Below are 13230 nucleotides of genomic sequence, written 5' to 3' on the forward strand. Positions count from 1 at the left end.
CAGGATAAAATTACAACTTATCCCCATCGGCGCCAGATTTGAAGAATAGTAATTAGCTATCCCCTACTGATCTCTATTCCTGATCCCTATCGAGCTGACCCCTATCAGAATTATTACACATGTCCGACCCCTATCGGTGAATCTCTATCAGACTGAACCACACCGGGTCACGGGTCCCAAAATTACAATTTGTCCCCTCGGCTGCAGAATTAATGAATAGTAATTAGCTATCCCCTACTGATCTCTATTCCCGACCCCTATCGGAACTATCAAAGACAAAACAGTGATCACTCATCATTGAAAGCTAGCAGACTGTGCTGACCGGGTCACGGGTCCCAAAATTACAATTTGTCCCCTCGGCGCCAGATTTAATGAATAGTAATTAGCTATCCCCTTACTGATATCTCATCAATGATTTAAATCACACCGGCCGTCGCCGGTTCGTTACTACATATGTTCACGTACACTGTTATTTCGACTCGTCAGCAAATTATAAATTTACACAAGAATTCATACTTACTCGGAAAAACTGATAAAAATTTGGACAGACTATTCGACAATATGCAAAGTTTGATTTAACAGGCTTTTGCTTACCTTATTTTTTTTATGGTGCACCTTGAAATCAGTTTTCCGAGTTGAGCAGAATTGTTGCCCTCCCCCGAAAGTCTTCACCCGTCTTTCTTATTTATTTAATGAATCGTCCTTTCCCCAACTCGCCTTCTCCACACCCAAATCAACTCACTTCGACTGGATCGTTAGTAAACCATCCTCTGCTACCATTTCTGTTAGTAATTTGATATGTAGACGGACGAGTCGGTCAAGGATCGATTCAGACAAGGTGGTAAATTGTATGACAAGCTACAGTTTATTCAGAGTGAAGATATCTAGAACAGCGTAATTACGGCTCTCCCGCTGGTTCGTACGGAAGCGCAGACGAAGAAGAGACCGTTACAATCAGTACACCACTATTATATAGGAAAGAATGTAGGTTGATTCTGGAAGATCGGATCTTTGGATTGGTTCATCTGGGGTGTAGTCTGTAGTCTTCCGCCATTGGCTCAGTTGTCTGTCCGTCATCGTAGAATCCTCTTCGGGTATTCAACGTTCAGCTACAACGGAGATCATGTGTGTGTGCGCTGGTTTTGGCCATTAGTGTAATGCGGGAGCTATCCTGTAGGGGACCCCACAGGCTCAACTCTGAGTTGTAGCCCTTTATCAACAATAGTTTGGTCACCTACATAAGAATTAGCATTTCTCTACATTACCAACCACATCCCTCTGGCACAGAGCCAGACCACCACTCACTGTCACTTCTCAGTTACACAATGCTCAGTGTGAAGGCCGACATGACCAATCACTTGAGAGTTAAAATGTCTTATTTAACTCTCTCCTTTCGGTCTCACTCTTTTCACCTACATTTTCTCAAATTCCTTATCCCCCGTTCAATCTCTTGTCTCTCCCTCTTATGTGTCACCCCCCCCCCCCCCCCGGATCCGGGAGGGAGGGGGCTGGATCATGGAGGGAGGGGGCTGGATCAGGGAGGGAGGGGGGGATGGGGCTGGATAAGGGAGGGAGGGGGCTGGATCAGGGAGGGAGGGGCTGGATCAGGGAGGGAGGGGGCTGGATCAGGGAGGGAGGGGGCTGGATCAGGGAGGGATGGGGCTGGATCAGGGAGGGATGGGGCTGGATCAGGGAGGGAGGTGGGTGTGGGATGGGGCTGGATCAGGGAGGGAGGGGGGGGTTGAGTCATCACTCACTGCACGTCATTTCCGGTCACAACTTGCAGACGTGTTGCTGTGCGTTTTGTTGCCAAACTATTTTGCTACCTGACAACTTTACACTTTTTACTTTTTAATTACCGTTTATATTTTTGTTTTTTTTCCCTCAACTTTTTCACTCCGGACGCTTTATCTGGACGTGGTTCGTCAGGACCTCCACCAGCCGAAGCTAAGTAGTAACATTAACATGATGCCTTCTAATAGTCATTGGCGACTCCATTACCCGCAGTATTAGACTTAAAATGAATCATCCAGCGATCATACACTGTTTACCAAGGGGCAGGGCTACCGACGTTAAGGCTAATCTGAAGATGGTGCTGGCTAAAGCTAAAACTGGCGAGTGTAGAGAGTATAGAGATAATGTTATCCACGTCGGCACCAACGATGTTAGGATGAAACAGTCAGAGATCACCAAGCGCAACATAGCTTCTGCGTGTCAATCAGCTAGAAAGATGTGTCGTATCGAGTAATTGTCTCTGGCCCCCTCCCAGTTATGGGGAGGGGAGTGATGAGCTCTACAGCAGAGTCTCACAACTCAATCGCTGGTTGAAAACTGTTTTCTGTTTTTCACTATATATTTTACCTCTTGGGGATGTTATTCGAAAACATAGTGTTAACTTTCACTACTACGCGGATGACACACAGCTGTACATTTCAATGAAACATGGTGAAACCCCAAAATTGCCCTTGCTAGAAGCATGTGTTTCAGACATAAGGAATTGGATGGCTGCAAACTTTCTACTTTTAAACTCGGACAAAACAGAGATGCTTGTTCTAGGTCCCAAGAAACAAAGAGATATTCTGTTGAATCTGACAATTAATCTTAATGGTTCTACAGTCACAACTTTTTGTGTCCAGTGACTAATGTATTGTCATCTGTGTATGAGGAGGAATAATAATGACGGTTTATGCCCTGCTATTGTTTTAATTTGGATTTTATTTTTGTACCCAAATATACTTTATTTTGTGTTTCAAATAAAACTGTGAAGGACCTCTGCGTTACTCTGGACCCTGATCTCTCTTTTGAAGAACATATCAAGACCATTTCAAGGACAGCTTTTTTCCATCTACGTAACATTGCAAAAATCAAAAACTTTCTGTCCAAAAATGATGCAGAAAAATTTATCCATGCTTTTGTCACTTCTTGGTTAGACTACTGCAATGCTCTACTTTCCGGCTACCCGGATAAAGCACTAAATAAACTTCAGTTAGTGCTAAATACGGCTGCTAGAATCCTGACTAGAACCAAAAAATGTGACCATATTACTCCAGTGCTAGCCTCCCTACACTGGCTTCCTGTCAAAGCAAGGGCTGATTTCAAGGTTTTACTGCTAACCTACAAAGCGTTACATGGGCTTGCTCCTACCGATCTCTCTGATTTGGTCCTGCCGTACATACCTACACGTACGCTACGGTCACAAGACGCAGGCCTCCTAATTGTCCCTAGAATTTCTAAGAAAACAGCTGGAGGCAGGGCTTTCTCCTATAGAGCTCCATTTTTATGGAACGGTCTGCCTACCCATGTCAGAGACGCAAACTCGGTCTCAACCAAGTCTTTACTGAAGACTCAACTCTTCAGTGGGTCATATGATTGAGTGTAGTCTGGCCCAGGAGTGGGAAGGTGAACGGAAAGGCTCTGGAGCAACGAACCGCCCTTGCTGTCTCTGCCTGGCCGGTTCCCCTCTCTCCACTGGGATTCTCTGCCTCTAACCCTATTACAGGGGCTGAGTCACTGGCTTATTGGGGCTCTCTCATACCGTCCCTGGGAGGGGTGCGTCACCTGAGTGGGTTGAGTCACTGATGTGATCATCCTGTCTGGGTTGGCGCCCCCCCCCCCTGGGGTTGTGCCGTGGCGGAGATCTTTGTGGGCTACACTCAGCCTTGTCTCAGGATGGTAAGTTGGTGGTTGAAGATATCCCTCTAGTGGTGTGGGGGCTGTGCTTTGGCAAAGTGGGTGGGGTTATATCCTTCCTGTTTGGCCCTGTCCGCGGATGGGGCCAGTGTCTCCTGACCCCTCCTGTCTCAGCCTCCAGTATTTATGCTGCAGTAGTTTATGTGTCGGGGGGCTGGGGTCAGTTTGTTATATCTGGAGTACTTCTGTCCTATTCGGTGTCCTGTGTGAATTTAAGTGTGCTCTCTCTAATTCTCTCTCGGAGGACCTGAGCCCTAGGACCATGCCTCAGGACTACCTGACATGACTCCTTGCTGTCCCCAGTCCACCTGGCCGTGCTGCTGCTTCAGTTTCAACTGTTCTGCCTTATTATTGGACCATGCTGGTCATCTATGAACATTTGAACATCTTGGCCATGTTCTGTTATAATCTCCACCCGGCACAGCCAGAAGAGGACTGGCCACCCCACATAGCCTGGTTCCTCTCTAGGTTTTGGCCTTTCTAGGGAGTTTTTCCTAGCCACCGTGCTTCTACACCTGCATTGCTTGCTGTTTGGGGTTTTAGGCTGGGTTTCTGTACAGCACTTTGAGATATCAGCTGATGTACGAAGGGCTATATAAATAAATTTGATTTGATGAGTGGTGTGGGAGGGGTGTGTGTGTAAATCAGTCCTGAGGCAGCTGGACTCTACCATAATACACCACTGCACAGAAAGACAAAAATCAGATGTGTTATTAACCCGAATCCAAACCTACTGCATGTCTACCGTCACGGTACTGCGGAGGAAGATGTCTAGCAACCCTCCTTGCCTTACCTAATATAGAATGTTAGTGATGCGATTTCACCATCATCACCAAATCCCTGGAGATTTCTTTTTACTATTAGAGCACAGAATTACAATGTCGCCACCTAGTGTTTATGAGGTACATATGCGGTCTGTAAAAGGCCAGCTGGCAGCAGGCATGTTACTCTAGCAGGGTGTGATGATAAAGACGTATCTTACAGATTCAACATTGAAGGCTCTCACATACTTTAGGAAACCAATCTTTATGACAACATAAAAGGGTCAGACATGTCACATTTACTCAACAGGTAAAAAAATACTGCATGTTTACAGAACAACAACTGTTATACACAACTATAAATCAGTTATTTGTGTTACTATAAAAGTACCAGATGTTAAAAAAACAAAATCAATTCTACCAATTCATTAAGTTAACAATAATGCACCTTAGAAAAATAATTATTTTATTATGTCATATATATCAATTAATATTTTTTTTTTACAAGCAATCAGCATTTGTAAAAACATTTCTCCAAGGAGATATGAGCTTTTTTTTTTTTAAGAATAAGAACAGCAAAAACTAAAAGCTCAAAAATTCAACATTTTGAAAAGTGTCTTTAGGATAGTTTTAGTAATACTTCAATGCAACTGAAACCTTGAAGAGAAAAATAAAATATATACTTTATGTCGCAAAAAAAAAAAACACAAAAAAGGTACCAGTCAGAAGTTTGGAAACACCTACTCATTTAAGGAGTTCTTTATTTTGGCTATAGTCTACATTGTAGAATAATAGAAAACATCAAAACTAAGAAATAACACATATGGAACCATGTAGTATGTCACACCCTGACCATAGTTTGCTTTGTATGTTTCTATGTTTTGGTTGGTCAGGGTGTGATCTGAGTGGGCATTCTATGTTGGATGTCTTGTTTGTCTATTTCTATTTCTGGCCTGATATGGTTCTCAATCAGAGGCAGGTGTTAGTCATTGTCTCTGATTGGGAACCATATTTAGGTAGCCTGGGTTTCACTGTGTGTTGGTGGGTGATTGTTCCGGTCTCTGTGTTTTGCACCAGACAGGGCTGTTTTTGGTTTTCCACGTTTATTGTTTTGTAGTGTTCGTGTTTATCTGTTTTTATTAAACATGAATCAATATAACCACGCTGCGTTTTGGTCCGCCTCTACTTCACCCCAAGAGAACCGTTACATTGTAACACTTTTTTGGTTACTATCAAAATATATTTTAAATCTGAGATTCTTCAAAGTAGCCACCCTTTGCCTTGATGACAGCTTTGCACATTCTCTCAACCAGCTTTGAGGTAGTCACCTGGAATGCATTTCAATTAACAGGTGTGAATTTTTAAAAGTTAATATGTGGAATTTCTTTCCTTCTTAATGCATTTGAACCAATCAGTTATATTATGACAAGGAAGGGAGATATACTGAAGATAACCAAATAGGGCTAAAGACGAAATCCATATTATGGCAAGAACAGCTCAAATAAGTAAAGAGAAACGACAGTCCATTCCTTTGAAGGTAAGTCAATATGGAATTATACTATAATGTTGACAGTTTCAAGTGCAGTTGGAAAACCCATCAAGCGCTATGATAAACTGGCTCTCATGAGGACCGCCACAGGAAAGGGAGACCCAGAGTTACCTCTGCTGCAAAGGATAAGTGTTCATTAGAGTTACCAGCCTCAGAAATTGCAGCCCAAATAAATGCTTTAGAGTTTGACATCTCACCGTCAACTGTTCAGAGGAGACTGCAGCAATTCGACCATGAAGGCCTGATTCATGCAAAGAAACCACAACTAAAGGACACCAATAAGAAGAGGAGACTTGCTTGGGCCAAGAAACACGAGCAACGGCCATTAGACCGGTGGAAAACTGTCCTTTGGTCTGATTTTTGGTTCCAACTGCCGTGTCTTTGTGAGACGCAGAGTAGGTGAACGGATGATCTCCACATGTGTGGTTCCCACTGTGAAGCATGGAGGAGGAGGTGTTATGGTGCTTTGCTGGTGACACTGTCAGTGATATATTTAAAATAAAAAAAGGCACACTTAACCAGCATGGCTGCCACAGCATTCTGCAGCGATACATCATTCCATCTGGTCTGCACTTTGTGGGACTATCATTTGTTTTTCAACCGGACAATGATCCAAAACACACCCCCAGCCTGTGTAAGAGCTATTTGAGAGTGATGGAGTGCTGCATCAGATGACCTGGCCTCCACAATCACACGACAGCAACCCAATTGAAGTGGTTTGTATGAGTCGGACTGCAGAGCGAGGACGCACAGGCTTCCTGCCCAGTACCACCAGTGCCAGCACCATGCATCAGGCCTACAGTGCGTTCCACCTGTCCGGCGCTGCTGCCGGAGTCTCCCGCCTGTCCGGCGCTGCTGCCGGAGTCTCCCGCCTGTCCGGCGCTGCTGCCGGAGTCTCCCGCAGAGTGAAGGAATTGCTGTAAACAAGTGCTCAGCATATGTGGGAACTCCTTCAAGACTGTTGAAAAAGCATTCCTCATGAAGCTGGTTGAGAGAATGCCAAGAGTGTGCAAAGCAGTCATCAAGGCAAAGCGCGGCTACTTTGAAGAATCTCATATTTAGATTTGTTTAACACTTTTTTGGTTACTACATGATTCCATATTGTGTTATTTCATAGTTTTAATGTCTTCACTATTATTCTACAATGTAGAAAATGGTAAAAATAAAGAAAAACCTCTTGAATGTCCAAAACTTCTGACCGGCACTGCATTTCAACTCTGACATTATGACCAAAAATCTAAATGAAATCCATTTTAAAACACAGGCAACATGTGGACAAAGGGGTCTGGATACTTTAAGCCAAGCCACTGTGTGTGTGTGTACATACATAACATATACATACACACATTTCTCTATAAATAATAAAGAAATGGTATTTGTACAATTAGGCTGCGTGGAAGACTTAGGCTGCGTGGAAGACTTAGGCTGCGTGGAAGACTTAGGCTGCGTGGAAGACTTAGGCAGCGCGGAAGACTTAGGCAGCGTGGAAGACTTAGGCTGCGTGGAAGACTTAGGCTGCGTGGAAGACTTAGGCTGCGTGGAAGACTTAGGCTGCGTGGAAGACTTAGGCTGCGCGGAAGACTTAGGCTGCGTGGAAGACTTAGGCAGCGTGGAAGACTTAGGCAGCGTGGAAGACTTAGGCAGCGTGGAAGACTTAGGCAGCGCGGAAGACTTAGGCTGCGCGGAAGACTTAGGCTGCGCGGAAGACTTAGGCTGCGCGGAAGACTTAGGCTGCGCGGAAGACTTAGGCTGCGTGGAAGACTTAGGCAGCGTGGAAGACTTAGGCTGCGTGGAAGACTTAGGCTGCGTGGAAGACTTAGGCTGCGTGGAAGACTTAGGCTGCGTGGAAGACTTAGGCTGCGTGGAAGACTTAGGCTGCGTGGAAGACTTAGGCTGCGTGGAAGACTTAGGCTGCGTGGAAGACTTAGGCTGCGTGGAAGACTTAGGCAGCGTGGAAGACTTAGGCAGCGTGGAAGACTTAGGCAGCGTGGAAGACTTAGGCTGCGCGGAAGACTTAGGCTGCGCGGAAGACTTAGGCTGCGCGGAAGACTTAGGCTGCGTGGAAGACTTAGGCTGCGTGGAAGACTTAGGCTGCGTGGAAGACTTAGGCAGCGTGGAAGACTTAGGCTGCGTGGAAGACTTAGGCTGCGTGGAAGACTTAGGCTGCGTGGAAGACTTAGGCTGCGTGGAAGACTTAGGCTGCGTGGAAGACTTAGGCAGCGTGGAAGACTTAGGCTGCGTGGAAGACTTAGGCTGCGTGGAAGACTTAGGCAGCGTGGAAGACTTAGGCTGCGTGGAAGACTTAGGCTGCGTGGAAGACTTAGGCTGCGTGGAAGACTTAGGCTGCGTGGAAGACTTAGGCTGCGTGGAAGACTTAGGCAGCGTGGAAGACTTAGGCTGCGTGGAAGACTTAGGCTGCGTGGAAGACTTAGGCTGCGCGGAAGACTTAGGCAGCGCGGAAGACTTAGGCTGCGCGGAAGACTTAGGCTGCGCGGAAAGACTTAGGCAGCGCGGAAGACTTAGGCTGCGTGGAAGACTTAGGCAGCGCGGAAGACTTAGGCTGCGCGGAAGACTTAGGCTGCGCGGAAGACTTAGGCAGCGTGGAAGACTTAGGCTGCGTGGAAGACTTAGGCAGCGCGGAAGACTTAGGCTGCGTGGAAGACTTAGGCTGCGCGGAAGACTTAGGCTGCGTGGAAGACTTAGGCTGCGCGGAAGACTTAGGCTGCGCGGAAGACTTAGGCGCCTGGAAGACTAGGCTGCGCGGAAGACTTAGGCTGCGCGTGAAGACTTAGGCTGCGCGGAAGACTTAGGCTGCGCGGAGACTTAGGCCTGCGCGGAAGACTTAGGCTGCGCGGAAGACTTAGGCTGCGTGAAGAACTTAGGCTGCGTGGAAGACTTAGGCTGCGTGGAAGACTTAGCGCTGCGTGGAAGACTTAGGCTGCGTGGAAGACTAGGCGCGTGAAGACTTAGGCTGCGTGGAAGACTTAGGCTGCGTGGAAGACTTAGGCTGCGTGGAAGACTAGGCTGCGTGGAAGACTTAGGCTGCGTGGAAGACTTAGGCGACGGCTGCGTGGAAGACTTAGGCTGCGTGGAGACTTAGCTGCGTGGAAGACTTAGGCTGCGTGGAAGACTTAGGCTGCGTGGAAGACTTAGGCTGCGTGGAAGACTTAGGCTGCGTGGAAGACTTAGGCTGCGTGGAAGACTTAGGCTGCGTGGAAGACTTAGGCTGCGTGGAAGACTTAGGCTGCGTGGAAGACTTAGGCTGCGTGGAAGACTTAGGCTGCGTGGAAGACTTAGGCTGCGTGGAAGACTTAGGCTGCGTGGAAGACTTAGGCTGCGTGGAAGACTTAGGCTGCGTGGAAGACTTAGGCTGCGTGGAAGACTTAGGCTGCGTGGAAGACTTAGGCTGCGTGGAAGACTTAGGCTGCGTGGAAGACTTAGGCTGCGTGGAAGACTTAGGCTGCGTGGAAGACTTAGGCTGCGTGGAAGACTTAGGCTGCGTGGAAGACTTAGGCTGCGTGGAAGACTTAGGCTGCGTGGAAGACTTAGGCTGCGTGGAAGACTTAGGCTGCGTGGAAGACTTAGGCTGCGTGGAAGACTTAGGCTTAGTTTCCACAGGCAGCCCAATTGATTTTTTTTCTTCTCTGCACTAATTGGTCTTTTGACCAATCATGTCAGATCTTTTTCAATTAGTGAAAAAATGATGGGCTGCCAGTGTTAAATGGAAGTGGTCATAAACTGGTGATTTACTGTGTGTGTGTGTGTGTGTCCAGCAGATCGTCCGCCTCTAAAACCTGGTTTCGTCGAGGACTGCGGGGGCAGACATGTTCCCATCCTCTGGGTCTGACGGGACCTGTCAATCAAAAACAAATCCACCAATCACAGTCCAACTAAAGACTATTCTGATTAAGGTTGCAAAATTCTAATAACTTTCCCAGAATCCCCAGGTTTTCCAGAGATATCAGCTGGAGGATTCTCTGCTTATTCCCTTCTGATTCCTAGGCATCTTACAACCAGGATTTCTGGAAATCTGGAGAAGTTACCAGAATTTTTTAAAATCCTGATGCAAAACAGTATTAGTCTGAAATACAAGTAGACCAACTGTTTGAGTATCCATAGCAACACAACATAACTAAAAGAACAAAAAAACATAACACGCTACATAAATACACACATATACAGGTACTAGGCACAACACAAGGTTAAAAGATTATCCCATACATCTTATTCAACATACTGTAGGTGAAAATAACCCTAATCATGTAATCTGGAGCGTGGAGAGTTTAGAAGGAAGTGAAAATGGAACAGCGGGATTGAGATGAGGGGTTGAGGGTTAAGTTTTTAATTTCCCCAAAAACTTCCTAGCACTTAGATCATCTAAAGTCAATTTTTAGCCAATGGGAGCAAAACATTTAAAGATGATTTTTTTGCACTACAAAGCTTCCAGGAAGTTCCTGGTCAAAAGCGAAAGGTGTTCAGGAGAGAGAATCCTAACTTAAAACTTGGTCACTGATGTCGAATGGGAAAAGCGGAAAGTTAGGATTCACTCCTAAGAGAAGAATGACAGGGAAGCGTGTGGTGATTATTGGTTGGCTGTGCCCCTACCTTGGCCCGTCTGATGTTCGAGCTAAGAGTGTAGGGGTTATAGGGTATATGGGTTAGTGATCAAGCCTGAAGAGAAGCAGAAGGGCAGTCTGGCTTGTTGATTAGAGCCGTGGCCCCGTAGTCCTGCTGCTGACCAGAGAGCTCTCCATCCGCCTGGAACAGAGTCTGTTTTTTAAAATTCACATCAGGGGTTAATGGAAGTACTATCATGTTATCATCGCTGTCGGGAAGAAAACCTTGCATCGCCCCCCCCCCAAAAAAAATTTTTACTTCTCAGGGGGAAAACAAAACAATAATGACAATAACAAACATCATGACCATCATAATCATGGGGCAGGAGGGCAGCCTAGTGGTTAGAGTGGAGGGGCGGCCGGGCAGCCTAGTGGTTAGAGTGGAGGGGCGGCCTAGTGGTTAGAGTGGAGGGGCGGCCTAGTGGTTAGAGTGGAGGGGCGGCCTAGTGGTTAGAGTGGAGGGGCGGCCTAGTGGTTAGAGTGGAGGGGCGGCCTAGTGGTTAGAGTGGAGGGGCGGCCTAGTGGTTAGAGTGGAGGGGCGGCCTAGTGGTTAGAGTGGAGGGGCGGCCTAGTGGTTAGAGTGGAGGGGCGGCCTAGTGGTTAGAGTGGAGGGGCGGCCTAGTGGTTAGAGTGGAGGGGCGGCAGGGCGGCCTAGTGGTTAGAGTGGAGGGGCGGCCTAGTGGTTAGAGTGGAGGGGCGGCCTAGTGGTTAGAGTGGAGGGGCGGCAGGGCGGCCTAGTGGTTAGAGTGGAGGGGTGGCAGGGCGGCCTAGTGGTTAGAGTGGAGGGGTGGCAGGGCGGCCTAGTGGTTAGAGTGGAGGGGCGGCAGGGCAGCCTAGTGGTTAGAGTGGAGGGGCGGCAGGGCAGCCTAGTGGTTAGAGTGGAGGGGCGGCAGGGCAGCCTAGTGGTTAGAGTGGAGGGGCGGCAGGGTAGCCTAGTGGTTAGAGTGGAGGGGCGGCAGGGCAGCCTAGTGGTTAGAGCATTGGACTAGTAAAAGGAAGGTTGCAAGTTCAAACCCCCGAGCTGACAAGGTACAAATCTGTCGTTCTGCCCCTGAACAGGCAGTTAACCCACTGTTCCTAGGCCGTCATTGAAAATAAGAATTTGTTCTTAACTGACTTGCCTGGTTAAATAAAACAAATATAAGCCAGATTGGCCTATCACGTACATGTCCTTATGTCAGTCATGAGTCACAAAGAGAATGTCTTGTCCTGCTCCTGCATTCATCCTGCAGTCATCCTGCAGTCATCAGCAAAAGAGCATTGGGATAGATGCATGTCTGACATCAATGTGTGCTCAATAATGATCATTTTTTTAATCTCAGAAAATGTTATGTAACATAAACATGCTGTTGACGAGTAGACTATGGTGTAATGGAAGGTTCGGCCTTGTGTGGAAGGTTCGGCCTTGTGTGGAAGGTTCGGCCTTGTGTGGAAGGTTTTTGTGGGTTTTGACACTTTTGTCAGTGTCATAAGCCAGCCATAAAATAAAGCAATATACATTCTGAAAGCATTCAGGCCCCTTCTCTTTTTCTACATTTTGTTACAGTCTTATTCTAAAATTGATAACTTTCTTTTTTTCCCCCACATCAATCTACACACAATACCAATTAACGACAAAGCGAAAAACAGAAATAACTTAAATTACATAAGTATTCAAGAATCTGTGCTGAGATTTGAAATTGAGCTCAGGTACATCCTGTTTCCATTGATCATCATTGATGTTTCTACAACTTGTGGTCATTTCAATTGATTGGACATGATTTGGAAAGGCACACACCTGTCTATATAAGGTCCCACAGTTGACAGTGCATGTCAGAGCAAAAATCAAGCCATGAGGTCTAAGGAATTGTCCTTAGAGCTCCGAGACAAGATTGTGTCTCATCAGACCATGAGAAATAAGATTCTCTGGTCTGATGAAACCAAGATTTGGTCTGAATGCCACACGTCAGATCTGGAGGAAACCTGGCACCATTCCTACAGTGAAACATAGGTGGCAGCATCATGCATGGAGACTACTCAGGATCGATTGAAAAATGAACAGAGCAAAGTAGAGAGAGATCTTTGATGAAAACCTGCTCCAGAGCTCTCAGGACCTCGGAAGGTGAACCTTTGCCCCAGTCTAACAGGACAACAATGCCAAGCACACAGCCAAGACAACGCAGGAGTGGCTTCGGGACAAGTCTCTGAATATCCTTGAGTGATCCAGCCAGAGCCCGGACTTGAACCCAATCAACATTTCTGGACAGACCTGAAAATAGCTTTGCAGCGACGCTCCTCATCCAACCTGACAGAGCTTGAGAAGATCTGCAGAGAAGAAATGGGAGAAACTCCCCAAATACAGGTGTGCCAAGCTTGTAGCGTCATACCCAAGAAAACCCGAGGCTGTCATCGCTGCTGTAAATGTGATATTTTTGTAAAGAAAATTCTGCAAACCTTGTTATTGCTTTGTCATTATGGGTAGATTGATGAAAAAAATAACTATTTCATCCATTTTAGAATAACGATTTAAAGTAACAAAATGTGGGTGGGGGGGGGGGGGGGGGATCAGGGGGTCTGAAAACTTTTGGAATGAACTGTGTCACAATAGGTTTAAATATATGTCATGACAGTGTTA

At 46.6% G+C, this 13230-nt stretch overlaps 1 protein-coding gene across 6 annotated transcripts in view; it reads right to left on the minus strand.

Moving 5' to 3' along the window:
* Window positions 1-9098: 9098 nt before the first annotated feature.
* LOC109880619 (feline leukemia virus subgroup C receptor-related protein 2) overlaps window positions 9099-13230 on the minus strand; it is a 61062-nt gene continuing 56930 nt past the window's right edge. Inside the window, exons 10-11 of one of the 6 annotated variants that reach the window (XR_004204720.1) lie at window positions 10606-10770; window positions 9099-9853 (exon numbers count right to left, since the gene is read on the minus strand). Coding sequence is in view for 5 of the 6 variants with exons in the window: in XM_031800857.1 (XP_031656717.1) it covers window positions 10666-10770 (105 nt within the window). In the remaining variant the exon portion in view is untranslated. Of the gene's footprint in view, window positions 10771-11658; window positions 11854-13230 lie in introns of those variants that run through there. The other 5 variants (XM_031800861.1, XM_031800857.1, XM_031800858.1 and 2 more) reach the window with 5 other exon arrangements.

This window comes from Oncorhynchus kisutch, linkage group LG21 (assembly GCF_002021735.2).
Source record: "Oncorhynchus kisutch isolate 150728-3 linkage group LG21, Okis_V2, whole genome shotgun sequence".
In the NCBI taxonomy this organism is placed as follows: Eukaryota; Metazoa; Chordata; class Actinopteri; order Salmoniformes; family Salmonidae; genus Oncorhynchus; species Oncorhynchus kisutch.